The 17,665-nt window shown below is 44.3% G+C and overlaps 1 protein-coding gene across 1 annotated transcript in view; it reads right to left on the reverse strand.

Moving 5' to 3' along the window:
• Positions 1–17,665, reverse strand: part of LOC146207197 (metabotropic glutamate receptor 5-like) — a 386,410-nt gene that overhangs the window by 47,621 nt on the left and 321,124 nt on the right. Inside the window, exons 7-8 of the mRNA XM_084608314.1 lie at positions 13,573–13,805; positions 9,192–9,435 (exon numbers count right to left, since the gene is read on the reverse strand). Coding sequence (XP_084464440.1) covers positions 9,192–9,435; positions 13,573–13,805 — 477 coding nt within the window. The remainder of the gene's footprint in view (positions 1–9,191; positions 9,436–13,572; positions 13,806–17,665) is intronic.

Below are 17,665 nucleotides of genomic sequence, written 5' to 3' on the forward strand. Positions count from 1 at the left end.
CTTGTAATATGCGTTGGCTTACGAAAAATGTTGTCAGCAGTAGTCGAAGGTGACACTGGAAGCCATGGGCCGTTCAGTGCTGTTAGGTTTCCTCTGCGACATAGAGCTCTTAACAAGTACAGTTGAGAAACACGAAAGGTTTCACGCACCGCCGTGGCTTGCCGTTTCCACACTGCCTCGTAATTTAGCTTGAAGTAAAAATTGCTTGCGTACAAGAAATTGAAGGAAGTAACTACTGAAAAAGGAACAAAAGTAGCATCAAGTTCGTTTTCCCCGAGCACGTCCAAAATTGCTGCCGTAATCGAGCAGTTCTTCTGATGAAGGAAACCGCTGCACGGAGCGAGAGACGAACGGATGTAGACTCGGCTGAGTTCGTAAGAAGTACAAAGAGAGAAAAAAGAAAAAGAACGGAAAAATGAAATAGAAAAAAGAGAACAGCTGCCATGAAGAAACTCGCCTAGGTTGAAAGGGTGCATAATGGGGTGAGAACGAAGAGAGTGGGGGGAAGGGGTGGGGCTGACGACTTCCGCCGTTAGAAGTGATCGCTAATTGCCTCCTGGCGGTAGCAGCGGAAGAGTACGGTGCGCCCCGCGTTGTGACGTCAAGAGGCCGCGATGTGGAGGCAGCGTGGGCTCGCGTCGCCAAGAGGCTTTGTCTGCCTCTTTTGCCTGGTTTTAAGACTCGACGTATGGACCATACGAAAAATTTGCTAGTGGGAGGTCGCAAACATGAAAGGGTGGACGCAGACTTGCGTTGGGACCGTTACTTGTCGTGAAAAGAGAGAATCCGGCACTTCGGTACAGGGCAAGGCAGGACAACGCAAAGTTTACTGTTTAATTGGAAGTTTACGGGGCTAATGGGGCCTGTCTAAATTTATTTTGGCGACTCGGAAACTGTCATATTTGTTGTCCGTGCAAGCAAGGAAGACATTGCTTTTAAATTCCTGCGCTTTTCGATCCACCCAATATAAATTACAGTAAGCTAGACTTTGCAAAATCTTATGCCAACGATGTTAGGTTTGAGCGCTACACTCCGGTTTCTATCGCAAATGAATCGAGAGGGCTGTCATGAACATGGGAGACACCTAAGTGAACCGGCGCGAAGGAAAATGCGAACTAGCAAAACCTTCAGAGTCACCTTTCAGATTGTAGTTGGCAGATGACACTGATAAGTCGATGGATTGCGTGAAGAAACAATACCACATGAAGTTGGAAGGAGCTGTAAGTTGCTCATTTGAGGTGGACATTCCTGTGCTCTTGGATGCTGAGTCAGTCACGCCCCTCTGAGGCAACGCCGGTACTTTCATACGGCTTGATTAAAAAGGGGGCTTATGCTTTGGTCGGGTGATCGCCTACGATCGGTAGTGATAACTGAGGCCGGTATGCTAACGTGACAAAATAGCATGATCACTTTGTATCAAGGAGTCATTCAAGGAGCTAGCAATGCAACAAAATTAACGGTGGTATAAGATCACACAGCAAATGTAGAGAAAACAAGTTCCTGAAGCAAAGAAAGCCAGCGGAGAAACTCCAGAACAATGAGACGAAGCTTACAAGGATTGAAGCCGAAGGGCTGCCTCCGCGCCTACGAACGGAAATCCTATAGCACAAATACGAAGAGCTATCGCTCAACCTTCGATTTAACCAAGTTGAGCAACTGCTAATTTTTCACTTCCGCCATCGACTGGCAGTGCCTGTTTCCCAACCCCTGACCTCATTCGCCATCAATGACCTAACGGCCAGATGAAATGAAATCTAGATGAACCCGTTACAAAATAGGCTCTTAAGTTCACCTTTTATCCGAATATGCGCGTACCGCATTTTCCAAAAGTAACTAGAGGCTTATCATGTATTTCGTGAGGCACTCCTAAAGATCAAAAATATATGGAGAAGCTCCGCCTTTAAGGATGTGACGCGACCAGCGTAGGCCAACATATAAAGCTTTAACTTAGCCGTGTGAACGCGCCTGTGTGACAAATCCAAAGGATTCGTTTGGGTCAATGGGGTACGAGTCTTTTTGAGGGTATCAGTTGGGATTGTGGCCCCCTACACTATCTGTAGGGGTTCCTCAGCATCAGGTTCGCAACAGTGAGGCCCACCTGGATTCAGAAACCGTAGCTGTTAGGCGAGAAACTCGGGCAGGGATGGGTCGGGAACTTTCAGTGTTTTCTCACGCGAAAATCTGCAAAGCTTGCCTACGTCCTGCAATTTCTACACTGTGCGAAAAACAAAGTGCAGACAGTGCACAGAATATTCGCAGATTTCGTGTGGTGCTCTCAGTGGGAACGTATGCGTCGTGACAACTTGTTCTTCCCATAAAGTTCTTTCGCGTTTTTTTTCTTTTTCAAATTGGGAAGCCATCCCTTTGTACTATCTGTGCTTATTAGCTGTCTTAGTTCTCACGTTCCTTATCTGTTCGCATGTAGTAGACAGGCGCATGAAGGGACTTTAAGGGGATTTCTTAAGGAGGTTGCGGACGCCTTCAGCTTCGCGATCTTTTTTAGATTGCCTGTGTAGATCCAGAAGGCAGATGAACGAGGTTCTTACGGAGTCTTTGTTCCCCACACCTTTGTATCGGCAGCCGTTTTAGGAGTTTCTTGGCATTAGCGCTTTAAAGCGTGTTAAGCGTATGCTCATTTAGTCTGCTGCAAATCGTTCTTTTTTAAGCCGCACACATCAACGCTCTCTGATAAGGCATGACTTCACCCCAAGGAGACGTTTGAGCAAGGCCGGTGAATATCCGCCTGTGTTAACACGCCAGATACCATTGACCGCTGCTTTATTCAGTGCCGTGATGCTGTGTTTTTCTGGGACATATTGTAGCGGACGCTAAAGACGGGCCTTGAAATCAGGTCATGTAGTATAGCACTCGTTCTTTGCCTGTTTGGAAGAAGCGTGATGTGCCTTATGATTTGTTTATGTTAATGGATATATTTAGTTTATGTAAAAGCATGACGAACCGTCACGCTGAACCATCACGATCATCGAAGCGTTTATTCCGAGAGCAGTAAGCTTTGACGCGGGGAGTGTATCTTGACGTGGAATAGCCGCCTAGCTGGCTAACTAATCTCGATTCTTGTGTTTGCCTTCCAGAGTTTTGACGTTTGCTATGATGGGGGAGTACTGGGTTATAGCGGGATTGCATTATGCAGCCCGGTGATTTGAGGCATGAGCTGTTTCTGTTTATCTTCCTCGGAAGTTTTCCCATGAAATCAAGAAAAATGCCTTCGAGGCATGGGATTAGCGTGTCCGAATCGGCATCTAAGAGCACTGGAAGGCTGTCTCCACCTTCTCAACTCAAATAAGGCAACCGAGTTGGCAGCTCCTCCCAAAGCTCTGATATCACGTGGTCTCGTTATATCGCATAAGCAATTTAAGAATTACTGCTTGGCAATGTGCGCTGCCAGTTACCACCTGCCCATCCTCAGGACCTACACGGCGGATGAATTTGTGTCGTAACCCCCCCAGAAAGGCACGTTTCTTGTTCAGTATAATAGCAATATCTAAGTCACAACACCTAAAAAAAAAAGTCTCGTCATTTGTGCGAAAGTGTAGTTATATTGCCCAAAATAACATTGAGTAATAGAGTTACTATTGAGAACCCCTTGGCGTACAATTAAAAAGCACCAACAAGACACCCTAGGAGAAAAATTAAATGCTGAGTGTATATCTCAACCATCGCCTCTCCTTCTATGCAGTAATAGTCAGTTTGCATAAAAATATAGTAGTTCTACTAAATCTCTCACAGTCAATCTTTCCAGTACATACAAAGGGCAAATTATCGAGCAATAGTAAAATATACAAAATGAGAACGCAACCTAGAGATTAAAAAAAATGAAAGAGGATAAAAATGTACCAGGAAAATTGAAAGAAAATTTATCGCTATCTTCAGACACCTCCATAACTTTGAAGAAAACTCCCCCCCTCCCCCCCCCCCCCACACACACACACCCACACACACCTTTTTGTTTCTCCTTTCATTTTTTTTTTATTTTCTGCAATTCAAAATTTTCTTTTTTGCCAATCGTTTATTTTGTATTGGTTTAAGCCCATTAAGTTTTTGGCGGTGAGGGTTATTTTTATTTCTTTTTTAATAGCCCACGCAATGCCCATGATGTTTCGCTTATAACGCCAACGCCGACACCAATACCGGCACTGACACGGACACGGATGCCGGATTTGTGTAATGAGACTTTTATTCTTATCGCGTTAACTAGGCTTCGAAAAGTAAGGACAAGAATTCTTACCTTACTAGCATTTATTTTATTTATTTAATTATTTAAAATAACCCCAGGGCCAAACGGCATTAGAGAGGGGATGGTTAACTATAGTAATAAAACAAACATAACAATAAGAGCATAATGTTACAAGGTCATTATAGGCTATACAATTTTTAGCTAATAGATTCATGGAATAAACGGTCTTCACTGATTAGTGCCAGTGATCTGGGAAGGTGATTCCACTCATCGGATGTACGTGGTAAAAACAAATGAAAGTAGGTTTCCGTTTTGCAGCAATGTACTCCAACTTCGTGCGAGCGATAATTCCGTGATAACAAGTACGGTGGCGGTGAAATAAATTCTTCTTGCAAGTTAGAATGATGAACAATGTTATAGAAAAGGCGAATATGAAGTTTTCCACGACGAGATGCCAGGAAAGCAAAACCGAGTGTCTTTCATGCTGGATATGCTTGTAGTTCTGTTTTAATTGGAGAGGGTGAACCGAACAAAATTATTTTGAACCATTTCCTGTAAGTGTGTTGATTTGTAGAATAAACGTTTCAGAGAAGAAGGCGCTTTGCGAAAGTTACGACAGAGATATCCAAGTGTTTTGCTGGCGTTGTTAACAACATGTGTAACATGAACAGTCCAAGTAAGGTTGTGAGAGGTGTGAACACCGAGGTATTTATACGACAGCACAAAATCTAAAAGTGTGCCATTAATGTGACAAGAGGACAAATTATTATTTACTCTACGCACGCACATGAATTAGCACTCTTTAGCATTGAGGTTCATCAGCCATGATTTGCTGAGATGGAATCGAGGCAGATTGAAGAGTTAGTACGTTGCCATCACATTTTGTTTCTTTTGATATTACGCAGTCGTCGGGGAATGTCAGACAAAATGTGGGAAGGTAAATCGTTAATGTAAATAAGCAAAAGGAGCGGACCAAGTACGGAACCTCGAGGAACACCGAAATGAACCATAAATCATTCCAGGTAAAAGAGCGCTACAAAGGCTTTCCTACGAAACAAACTGTTTGTTTCATGCTTCTGGCAGAGCTTTTAAGAGAGAAAAGGCCGACAAAGCAAGGCCTTCTGTTTCGAGGGTAAGCAGGACACTTGCGCTTTCAGAAGGATCAACGCAGGCAGGGATTGCGGGAGGTGTGCACCAAAATGGTGGTGAGAACAGGCCGCGAAAAAGGGGCCAAGAGCGCGTACGTGTTGCGAGCATGTGTGGAGGGGCAGAGTGAGTGCAGCGCCGGAAATGACGCGTCTGAAAGTAAAGACCCGTTACGGTAATTAGTCACGGCTGCTGGAGAAAGCGAGCTGGACGCGTGGGAAGTGTTCCGCCCTCTTGACCCTCTCTGTTCGAGTGTCCCTTAGCCGCAGAGCCTTATCCTTCACTTCTTTTTTCTTCACTTTTTTTTATCGTCAATGTATTCTGCGTTCAATGGCTCCATTATAACTAACTTCTCGTTTAACTTGGTTCAGGCGCAGGCTATGGAGTCCTCGCTGAAGGCAGCTGGTACACAAAACTTTTACGGAAAGCAGACAGCAGTAAAAACTTTTTGAGTTCACCCGCTTTATTACTGCGAATAGATGACTGAAACGCTTTTTAATTTTGCTTACGTCAATTTTTGCAGTAGCAGCCAGGCGTAGGCTTTTCTGACGGCATGTTTAGTTTGTTTTCGCACAGTCATCTACTATTCTTAATTTTCTGGACGAAGAAAATCCCTTGAGCAGGTGGCATTGAGGGCTATGTCATTTGAGAGCTTAAGAGTCAAAAGAAAAAAGAAAAAGCTAAAATAGTTGTCGTTGGAGTAGCATAGAGAAACATACTTACGTAAAGAGCGGGCACTCGAGCCATTTCGCGGCTGAGCGAGTAATGATTTGACCACCTGCAATGTGCGCTTTCACTTCACCTCAAAGGTTTGTCATTACAAACACTGGATTGCATCTACGCATCCCGTTTTCGTATAAACTTTGATGCGGCGCTGGTCATGTGCGACCGCGATTTTCAACGCGTCGCCTCGCTTTGCCGTTAACTTTTATTTTGCTTGCAGAATTTTGGTGTTTCTTGAGCTGAGAACGCTGTTAACAAGTCATTTTGTTTTGTACTGCGTGAGCGTATTTTGCACGTGTAACATAGAATATGAGCCGTGACGCACTTTTAGCTTGCAGCCACTGTTTGTTTTTGCGTCGTGTTTTTTGAAGAACATGTGCATTGCTTCCAATGCGTAATTTTCTAAAAGTCACTCTCAGCCCCTACGGTTTAAAACGCAGCATTTATCAGTGGCCGCCATAACCCAAACATTTATTTGGCAAGAAAAGTTGACTGCGCATTCGGGATCGTTTGGGAATTTTGTTTAGCTCACTGTATATGCACAAGGCCGATTCGTAAGCACCGTTTTTGCCTTCCTTGTCATGGATAAAATATCCTCGTTGTGGTCGAAAAAACGCTGCTGACTGTCCGTGACCTGTATATCTGAGGACATTCACTGCTCACGTACGCTTCCTGTTTGTCACACGAACAGTAGGCATACTATTGCGGCACTATTGCATATTGAATATGTTGAGTTTACATTGCTTAAAAGCGCTCAAGGCTGATGTTGTATAGAAATTCCGAGCGGACTGCATGCGCCGTTTTTTCCCCTTACTTGTATCTAGCCGTTCACAACTCCTTTTGTGTTGTTCTCACGGGTGATGTTTTAGAGGAGAAACATGCTGCGGGTAGACGCTTTTTTTTTCTTTGTGACATTGAGCCACGTTTTTTACCAACCTTCCCCCTGCCGGGGTGGCGCAGTGGTTACGGACTGTGCCCAAGGCCCGGCCTCGATGGAAGCGAAAAAGCAAGGCACTCGTGTGTTGTTGTGCGATGTCAGTGCACGTTATTTCCGGAGCCCTCTCATAGCCTGAGTCGTTTTGGGACACAACCAAACACAAAAGTGACCTTTGCCATACCTTCTATCTTGTTACTCTTCGTAACTGACGAATTTTATGAGGTGTTTGAATCCAGTATTCTTTCTGTACAATCAGTAATGTAAACAAGAAAAATAAAATTAGCTGTGGTGTAGCTTATGGTTAAACCTGGAGTTACGCGAAAACAATCTGTACGGCTACGCTTAGGTTCGGCTTCAAAATAAAGACATGACATTTGCGCATAGTAGTTTACTCTATGGTTTCAGCTTTATTTATGCCATAGGGGAATCACTTTACGTATGAGCACCCCTTTCATCTCCGTCGTTGACCATTCTCATTAGGATGTAGAAGACTTCTAGTGGTATGACCTCGTATCTATGTCGACCTCCAGGGCACACTGCCGTCACAACGTTCGAACGAACCTTCTGACCTAGCAACTCGCTGTTGTCGTTCTCCTCTACCAGCTACCGAGTTATCTGCCTTCTTCTTTTACTTCTTCTTCTTGATTTTTTTTCTTTTTTCTCTCCTTTTCCTTCTTCTTCATCTTTTTCATTTTCTTATTTTTCTTCGTTTTCCACGGTCAAACGGTAACACGGTGCCACGGTAACAAGGCGCCACGCCGGCGGCTTGAAAACCTAACGCAATGTAGTTCTCGCTACAAAACTTTTTTTTTGTATAAAACCACTGCCTCCTATTGTGTGCCACTGTGAAAGGCGGCTGAATAAAGCGTCAAAAATTACAATAAGAAAAGTTCCGATCATATTATTCCAACTTTTCTAAACCAAGTCAGCAGCGCTCAGTTTCTGCGGAAAGCTTCGCGGCATTTCCAGTACCTAACATGTTTTCGATCCGCCGCTTTATTAAGTCTGTAGGTTGCAATTGCATGCTTAGAAAGAAGCATGACAAACGTTGCGCCCCACTACAGACGACGTAGTTTAATATTTTAATAGTCAAAAATAAATTAGAATCGGAAGCATTGCTGTCGGAACCGAAACTGAAACAGAGCAAAAGCCTAAAATCTCAGAGGACGAAATTTGCGGTCTGGCCAGCCGCTGGGCGCTGGGGGCATTGTAGTAGCTCGGCCGCAGGGCCCCGTGGGAGTGTCCGCTCTTTACGTAATATGTTTCTCTATGGGAGTAGGAACGGATTATTTGCTTTCAGACATATAACAATCTACTCGCGATACTATCAACGTGCCAGGTAAGCCCCGATGAATAGTTGCTTTCAGTACGATATGCAATGCAACGGTGTTAACCGCACGGCGGTGTTCGCCTTAAGCCGTTAAAAAAAAAAAAGACAAAAAGGTCATAAAGCAAAAATGCATTAATATTGAACTAATACTGCACGTGAATGCTATTTTTCCTTTGCTTCCACATATAAGCGGTAATTAATTTATAAATCCTCTGCTGAAATTTATATTTTGCGGATATCTCTCTTTCGGAGTGGACTTTAGTTTTGCTGCTTTAGTGATAAACAACGTCAAACCTTTTCATCAAGAGTCAAATAGGCATCCTATCAACGTTTATGGCTATGTGCAGAAAACTTTATGCGCAGATTCACGTAAGTTTGGGACGTTATCGTCATGCCCTGTCGACCAATCACGCGCGAAGGGACACTGTGTTTTCTAATCAACTGAAGCCTTACTGTTGGCTCTTTTTGTGTGCCCTAATAAGCCTCTCAATTTTCCTACCTTTTTCCGCTACATTTATAGTTTCCGCTGGCTTCCGCACGTAAGAATTGAGTTGGAGAGTAGACGCTCCTTCGAGACACATATATTGTCGACGTTTAGGCTGGACGTTGGCACCTGTCTCGAATAATTGTCTACTCCTTTCAAATATAGCTCGTCGTTATATCAACCTCTAATTATTTGTTGTCGAATTCATGAAATACCACCAATTTTCCCGTCAAAACAGGAGCTTGAGAATCTCCTCCCCGAAAAAGAAAAGCGGCAATGCGATACTTTTACGCCGAATTTAGAGAAGATCGAGGTTCCCCAGAATTCGGCCTCTAAATATAGTGAAATGTAAATTGAAAACCAGCATTCCGCTCACCGTCCTGGAGGATCTCCATTCTCGTGGAAGAAAACAGTCTCGTTGTTCCAGTGGAAAGTGGCGTTCATGAGGTACTGGAGGAAGACGGAGCCGTTGACGGGCACCATGGAGGGGCAGACGCCAGAGGTGTTGGGGCACAGGTCGCGGTGCATGTTGTGTAAGCCGTAAGCCATGGTGTAGATAGACTTCTTCACGAACTCGACTTTGGTGTCTTGTTTGTGGCCTTCGCGAAGCTGCTCTTTGCCTGCGAAAAGACGTGGAAGGGGTTCAAGACAAGCTTTTGTGCTCTATGCGACAAGCGTTTGCGTACGTTTCCTATTTCACTGTATCGTCATAGCGGCGATTAAGTCTTGGCTCCACTTACCCACTTGTGCAAACCAAAACACGCTTGGGATCAACGAGGGAAACGCTTTAAACGACACCGCGACATGACATCTAGCCAGATAGGTAAAGAGTTGCCAGGGAGCTGGAAACGCCAAAATCATGCATGGGTTAGGAGTCTATCGCTGATTCAGTTACATGAACTTCACTTTCTTCCAATCCTTGGCCTCAGGAAGATCACTGTGCCTGTATGGAGGTCTGAATGTATGTTGCCGTATTTTGATAAACTACCTAGAGTTGTTTGGAGGATTTACCGTACAGTACACATGTGCAATCTTCTTGGTTAAATTTTTTTCTGCAGCCTCAAATTCCAAGAAACCTCGGCTCTAAGATATCCTGGGAGTAGGCTGCTTTATCGTTAGTTGTAATAAACCTCTTCCTTATTGATTTTTTGTTTTTGGTTTTTATTCATTTTGTGTAGGTCTTTTGTCTGCGTTCTTCTGCAATAAGTGTAGTCAAATCCCACCCGGTCGATACTTTCGCGACGCCGTCTATCGAACACAACACAAAGCTCTTCTTGGATCACGCATTACAATACAATACAATACAATAATGTTTATTTAACATCTTGAGGATGTTGGGTGCGCCGGCAGAAAGCCAGTAGAAAGGCTTGACGAGGCCGACGCACCCTACAGAGGCATTGCAGTGGCTCAAGTCTGTTTTTCTTTCAGCTGTAAACTGCATACCACTTGGACGCCTGTTTTCTTTTCTCAAAAACCTTTGCTGCCGCAGAGCAACATAGACTTGGACAGGGGGCACTGCACTCTGTGCATGCTGTGAGTCGGTGACTTCTTAGAGATGTGAACAGAGGTATGGCAATGTGAGCCTATTTCTTGTCTGTGTGAGGACCAGAGCACATCGCAGCATCAGGGCGAGCAAACGCATTGGGGCAATACACCACGCTGTGTCGCCGTCTGCGCATTCACAGGTTTAACTTAACTTCCACTTCCAAAATAGCAGTAATTTTATTGCTCTTTAGTCGGCGCATCTGTTTCAGTTCGATTTTTGTCATTTATTCGGGGTAAAATGGACAACAGAGTCAAACTCGCTGGTAACCCGACCAGTATGAACGAATGTATAGATAATGAAAAATTGATTGTTTTATGTTTGTTTTTGTTTCTAAAAGTGATATTATGCTATGTACCACTCATTTTCTTTTGCGCTTAACAACCCCTACGAGCGTCAGTTCAATTCCATCAAGGTGTAGTGTCACTTTGAAAAACTCTGGAAATAAGGCGGTTCTGATTAAAAGTGACTCCTTCAGATTGTGGTAATAGTTAGAACCCCCGAAATATTTGCGCAACAGACCGCCTTTTCGCTTTTGCCTCGTTTTCTACTGTTAAACGACCATAATTTTCCGGCAGCTGCTAATAAAACGACGTCTGCGCAACCATGTACCGATTGATAGATATTTCTATATCCCCTCACTGAGCCTAGAGCGCGGGCACTAGATCCACGCCTCTGCATATGACGTTGCCTATCCAGTGGGGCAGATTTCAACTCGAAATAGAGTAATAATGCTAGACAGATTTGATCGTGTTGCCGTTGTAGCGACGGATGTTCACTGAAAAACAGACCAAGAATACCTAGGTGTAATTGCTGATGGTGGCCGCCGCTTCCGATATTTGCGAAGCTATTGCCAAGCAACCTGAACATTTGGGGGGGGGGGGGGGGGAGAGAACTTATATATTCTCTCTCCACAAATAGGGAAAAATATATCGTGAAGTGTGTTGCTTCTCTGCTAAGATTCTTTTCATCGTCTGTGCAAACCGCCAATTCCAAACTGAATATCAGGCCTCGTCAAGAAAGGGGCTGGGTATACATTTCGAAACACGCGAATTAAACTGTCAAACTGGAAATGATTTCTTTTTTACGTGAAAATGCCAAAGAAGGCGCTGCTTGTGCATCTTAATTCAGAAGATAGGTTCGCCACTAGCCAGAACACTAACGATAAATATATGTATGATAAGGAAAGCTAGTGGTTATATTCATTCTGTCCGATAACCGGAGAAACGGAGTAAAACTACAGGTGGATACTGAATGTACACTGCACGATTTCTTTCTTTTTAATATATACCACGTAACTGATTTTGTAGAGTGATTGTTAATAATGGGCAGATTGCGTGAACTTAAGTGAAGCCGAAAGGAAAACGAAAGTAAGGGAGGATGCCGGCGTACCATGGGTACCTTAGCGATTGGCAGCAATAGGAAATTTTAGAGCATGGGGATGTTATCGGTTAGGGGATAGCGGGGCAACAATGCGCACGCGCGTAGAGCTGAGATGAATGGGCGGGGGGGTGCGCTATCACTCTGAGCATGTGCACTTGCATCCCGCTATTACCATATTCCCCTAACCGATGATGTCCCCCTATTTTAAAACTCCGCCATGACAGCTAAGGAGATTACAGGAGGTGTGTCGGCTGTTTGTCAAGCGATGCGGAGAGCCATGCGTCAATCTAATTATCGCTCATGGTAGATACGAAACGCTGAGTAGATCTGGATTTATTGACAGACCGTACAGAAGAGCCAGCAGGCGAACAACAGCATCGAGAACGTAGAGCGCAGGTTACGGGATCTCCTGCCTCACATATGTGCTTAACTTACGGGATCTCCCCGCTCCTCCGAGCATGCTTCGACATGAATCTCCGGGGCAGCGACCGGCAAGCGCGCGTCCTTGAGGATGGGCGCAAACAGCCGAGAGTATAAAGACGGACTGCAGCACACCCGTGACAGTGCGCTCTGGGAAGATTGAGACTTCCGGGCCTCTCTCGCGGCCGCTCGTTTTGAAAGTGTCTTTTGTTTTTCACCGAGCCCGCTATCAACTCATCGTTTCTCCTCATCTTGTACGGCCGCCGCTACCGATCAACTCTGCGACTACGACACCTCATCTAGAAGAAAGCCGTGCGAATTCCTTCTTTTTTTGCCACAGACTGTCTGTTAAATGAATATTGCCGCGAAACCTTCAAAACTGTATTTTTTTTCAACAGCCGCCGGCATACGGCCTTATCACTCTGATTCTGGATCGCGTATCAGTTCCGTATTCTTTGTTTGCTAATGCTCGATGTCGCAAGTCATACCTTTATCAGTTTCGTTGAAGCGCAAGATGCACCGAGATCTGCCCCGAAGCTTCCGGCCACTCGTGTGTGTTTCTACAATGTTCCAGCTTGCGCTGCTAGCAACTGCGACGTTATCTAGATTGTTCTTAGCAGCCTTTAAATTGAGCGTTGACGAGTGCGACGGGCATTCTTTGTTCGACGATCGACGAGCACGTTTGTTGCTTTCGCCGCCACCGAGTTGCTTAGTTCTTTTGCGGGCGCAACTCAGCCCAATAAAGAGTTTCTTCAGTGCAACCACCGACTCTTCATCTGTGTCATCGACCTTGTCACCACCACATGACAATATCATTTTCGCCTTTGTTTAACCTTGAAGTGGCTAAGTATTTTTTTCGCCGTGTTTTCTGTGTAACGTTCGCCCCTAATACTATCTTTGGAATGCTTGCTTTGTTACCTTTATAGTCTTCTTTAACGGAGGGTTTTGTTAATTGTCGGGTTTTCCCTCTTGTCATTTACCGAGTCGTCTTTTATCACTATCGTGCTGTGCCGATTTTTTTTTCTGTTTTATTATTATGCAGTATAATTTGGACTACTATCTATAAATATCCAATCGTTCGTAAAAGAAAAAAGTGACTTTCTTGGACTTATTCCTCAATCACACACTGACATTCGTACTTCACGGGTTGACCGCCCCAACATTTAAACTGTGTTCTCAAACTTCATAGAGGGATGACGGGTAACCGTAAATGGAATCCCGCGCCTCTGTTGACCCTAAAGGTGAGTGTTTGTGACAGTAGACAAGGAGGAGGGATTAACACAGCAGAGGAAGACAAAGACTGAATTGAGACCAAGCTGTGGTTTCAGCTGGTGTAAAATTTAACAGGTGCTTAGCCTTGACGTTTGTCTGAACAGTGGACTTGATGTGCAATGAAGTCAACGAGTATTACCTGTGCATGTGCGATTGTAGCGTCCCGATCCAGGGCCCAGACCGAGGGAGCAGTTGAAGCGCACTTCCCAGAATTCTTTGAACCAGGGATTCCGCAGGTTGGTGAAAGGGTTCAGGCTGAAGTAGTACCGGTCGAAGTCGTGGTCGTAGTTGGCGTGGAAGCGGATGGAAAGGCTCCCCACGGACGCCTTCTCCTGGTTTTTCACCACGTCTTGTCGGTCTGACCAGCCGTCGCTGCAAAACAGAAATTAAAAAAAAAGAAACAATGCGGAAAGTAAGCGAAACTTACGCCAGACATATTTTCGCGGCTCCACTACGACGTCTGCCATAGCCTGAATCGCTTTGGGACGTTAAACCCCAGAAACCAAACGTAAACAAAAAATATACTTCAGAGCACTGAAGAAATGAGCATGGGCAGGATATGTAGTGCGAAGAGAGGATAACCGATGATCGCTTAGGGTAGCAAACTGGATTCCAAGGGAAGGAAAGCGTAGCAGGGGGCGGCAGAAAATTAGGTGGGGGGATGAGGTTAAGAAGTTCGCAGGGGTCAACTGGATGCAGCTAGCAAAGAACTGGGTTATTTGGAGAAATATGGGAGAGGCCTTCGCCCTGCAGTGGGTATAGTCCGGCTGATGACAATGATGACGTAGAATCTGCACTTGAGAAATGCGAAAGCGTGGCCGTCGCCATTGCATACGGTATCGCGCGTCCCTTGTAAAGCTCTTGCTAGCAAGGCAGGGGCTCGTGCAGCATAGTGGAAATCTCCTTTCGTTGGAGCGCGTTCGTTGCAGTGCTATTTAAAACTATAATTTGTTTACAGGAAAGGAAATACCCAGTATCTGTCAGACACTCTCCTTCAAGTGTGAGACTGGACAGTACACCTTCGCTCCTGTCGCGTGGCGTTCATTGGCCGCGTTGGTTGCAGTGCTCATTATTGGCGATACGGCGTCGCTCCTATTGCGCGGCGTTCTCATAGCCATGTTTTATCTGACACAAGTCGGAAGCGCCTGAAGCAGAGGCGAGGCGCAAACTTTCTCGACTAGGTTTTTGTTTTCTCCATCACGCCACTCATCCTCTCCCACGACGTCATCGCGCCACTGCCATCTCCCATGACGTTACGTCGTTGCTAGGATGCGCCATGACGTCAATGGCAGCAGTCTCCATAGAAGCCGCGTTGGCATGACGTCACCACAAGCGCACTCCTGTTTTGACATGTTTTTCGTCAAATTGTGCCTTAATTATCGTTTTTCTTTGTTATTCATAATAATTAATCACTTTTTAAACTATTGAAACCCTTTATTCGTCTTGATCGCACTTATTGTGCACAACTTTGACGATTTCCACTCTACTCTGACGTCACTACCGGTTTTTATTAAGAAAGAAAGTTTAAGAAAGAAAGTTTGCTTATTCATGAAAACAGGTATTACATAAATAATACCGAAGGAGGTCCCAGAGCTCAAGGCTGTATCGGGACCTCCTGCGCTATATCAACGTTTAATTCATATTTTGCCCCTAATTAATTAACTGAGCACTCCACGTCGACCAAATTTGGTACTGAGCGACGTTCTTTAACCCTCTACCTCATATAATTATTTTTTTTTCTCCAAAGTCTTTACTGAACAACGCCAATGCGCCGACAAGTTTTGCGCCCACTTTCTGAAAAAACAAACAAACAAAAAACAAAAACAAAAACAAAACAACAACTGTTTGTAGTGTTGATGCCCTGCACACGTTCTTTGCAGTGCGCAAAAGATGTGAGTCACATAATGCCCTAGCATGAAATAACATTTAGTGACTGTGAAACATGGAACTTGAAGAATGATGTTATTACCACGAAAGACTGACCTGTGCTGACAGAGTTTCTCCAAACAAGAGTTATCTCTCAGTATTTCGCGTGAATTCAGACCAATGATGACGCACGATGGATTAGCCCGCGTGATGCTCCGAAATTAAAGGAATACTTAACGTGCAGGAAGTGGTTAAGAGGTTGAAGCCCGACGTACCTCTTTTTAAGCCAGAGTAAACTATAATGCACCAAATGAGTGCAAATCAGTCTCAGCGTGTTCAAATTCAGCGAAGTAATTGTGCTATTTGCCCTCATTCAGTAAGCACCCTTAACCTTAGTCAAAATCCAACTTGTTCAAAGTAATCGGTTGTTGTTTTGAAAGCGTGAGAAAATCTTAAAGAAAATGTTAGTTTGCCAAATGACTGCAATTAGTTGAAACAAAAGACGGGACTGCCTGCCCCTAAAAGCACTACAGCGAAACCTAAATTCTGGACGCTGAATTTCAAAGGCCTCCGCTAAGGTGAGAAAATCTGTTTATAAAAGCGCGGGTACGGTGACAAAATAAAGATCTTTATTTCTTTACAAACGAGACGCGGCTACTAACGTTTGAATTTCAAATTTGGGCTTTCGCTTACAGAGATAGGTTTATTTTGTTCGTCTTTTTTACCGTCCGTATTTTCGATACCTATTTTATCATATATATTTCGTTATGACACTTGTTATAGAAACGCGAGAGACGTTTAAAAGAGGGCGTGTTTAGAGCTTCTATCTTCTTCGCGCGATAATTGCCTCTCTCTTCGAGCAAATGCGAGGATGAATAATAAATAACGAAAACGAACAAGGCACAGTCCAAGTCAGAGCGCACACATATACAGGTGTGCTGAACAACAACGGGCTTCAAATATATTTCTTTTTTTTTTTTATGTTCAGTCTCGTTTTCAAACATAAGATCGCAGCTCTCTCACCAGCACATGCCTATGGGAGAGGCAAAAGTTTTGTCCTTTGAAATGTATAAAAAAAAATAGAATAGGAGCAAACAAAAATTAAAGGAAGTCGCAAGAAGAAAAGGCAGGTGAAAATAAATAATCGCTTCCACATAAGCGAGCGAAGCCTCAATCCCTCGCTTCAGCGTCGGCGGCAGCTGCGTGGTACGACGCGATTGAAAACAAAAGCCCCGTGCCAATTCGCGAAGCGCTATGTGCACCGCCGTTTCTTTATTATTTCTGGATCGACTTCTTTAATACTCTGTTTTCTTTAAAGCCGGTATGGCGACATCACCGGCGACGGGAAATTCGAGGCGCTAGCATGGAGTTCCTCGAATGGCTTCCAACTCTGTATTTTTATTCCGAATACTGCCTCCGCTTTCATTTTATGCTCCGAACGGATAAAAGAACGGGAGCTGAAGCACGCGTGGGCATGACTCGAGAGTAGTGATGATTTCGCAAACGGTGACGAATTCTTAAGAATGCCGAAAGTGCCTCGAGCCCGGTTGGCGCGAACTTATTCGTGAGACGATCTTTCGAGAGATATGGTTCAGGAAACCATTCTGCCGGTTTAGAGCTGAAGCGAAGAAGAGACCGCTCTCACATCGAGCGGCAGTGTGTATCGTTCAACTGTATAAAACCGGATCGTGCTTTTGTTTCTTTGCTTGCAAGTCACTGTCCTCAGTTTTGCTTTAAATCACTTACCTCAGCTGCGATTCCCGATAGGACGGAGGTCATGTAAGCACTTAAACCTCTTGTACTCCGAGATTTATTTGAATAATTGATATAGGTACCGTAGGTCTTTTCAGCCCCATTCAACGACGTTTACTATGTATTATTCATATGAAGGAAGGGAACGCACACACAAAAAAATATCTCGAATCTTAAACAAATAAGGGCATCCATAAAAATACAATTCAATTTATTTAGTTAATTAACAATCAATCAACAGGCGGACACTTTCCAACATCTTCTGGCGATTTGTCACAATAAAAATGTGAGTTGAAAAGAGAGCGTATACCTGCTTATATTCCCACTGGTGGCTATTTGATGGACTATTTTATCGTGGTTATTATTTGATGAGGGTGAAAAAGCAGGATTATATGCTTAGGAAGTTGCCAACAGTAATGGTGAGCACAGATTAAAACATTATTTACTGGCAGTGTGGCTTGAATAATAGAAAGTTAGAAGATAGATATGCGCATTTCAAAGTTCACGCAGCTTTATTTATACAATTTATACAAGTACCTGCAGCGCCCAGGGGCATTATAGCAGGGGGGGGGGGGGGCAATAACGGTAAAAAAATACCTAAAATGAGCATGTTA

Source organism: Amblyomma maculatum, chromosome 1 (genome assembly GCF_055883805.1).
Source record: "Amblyomma maculatum isolate TAMU_Amacu chromosome 1, ASM5588380v1, whole genome shotgun sequence".
Taxonomy (NCBI): Eukaryota; Metazoa; Arthropoda; class Arachnida; order Ixodida; family Ixodidae; genus Amblyomma; species Amblyomma maculatum.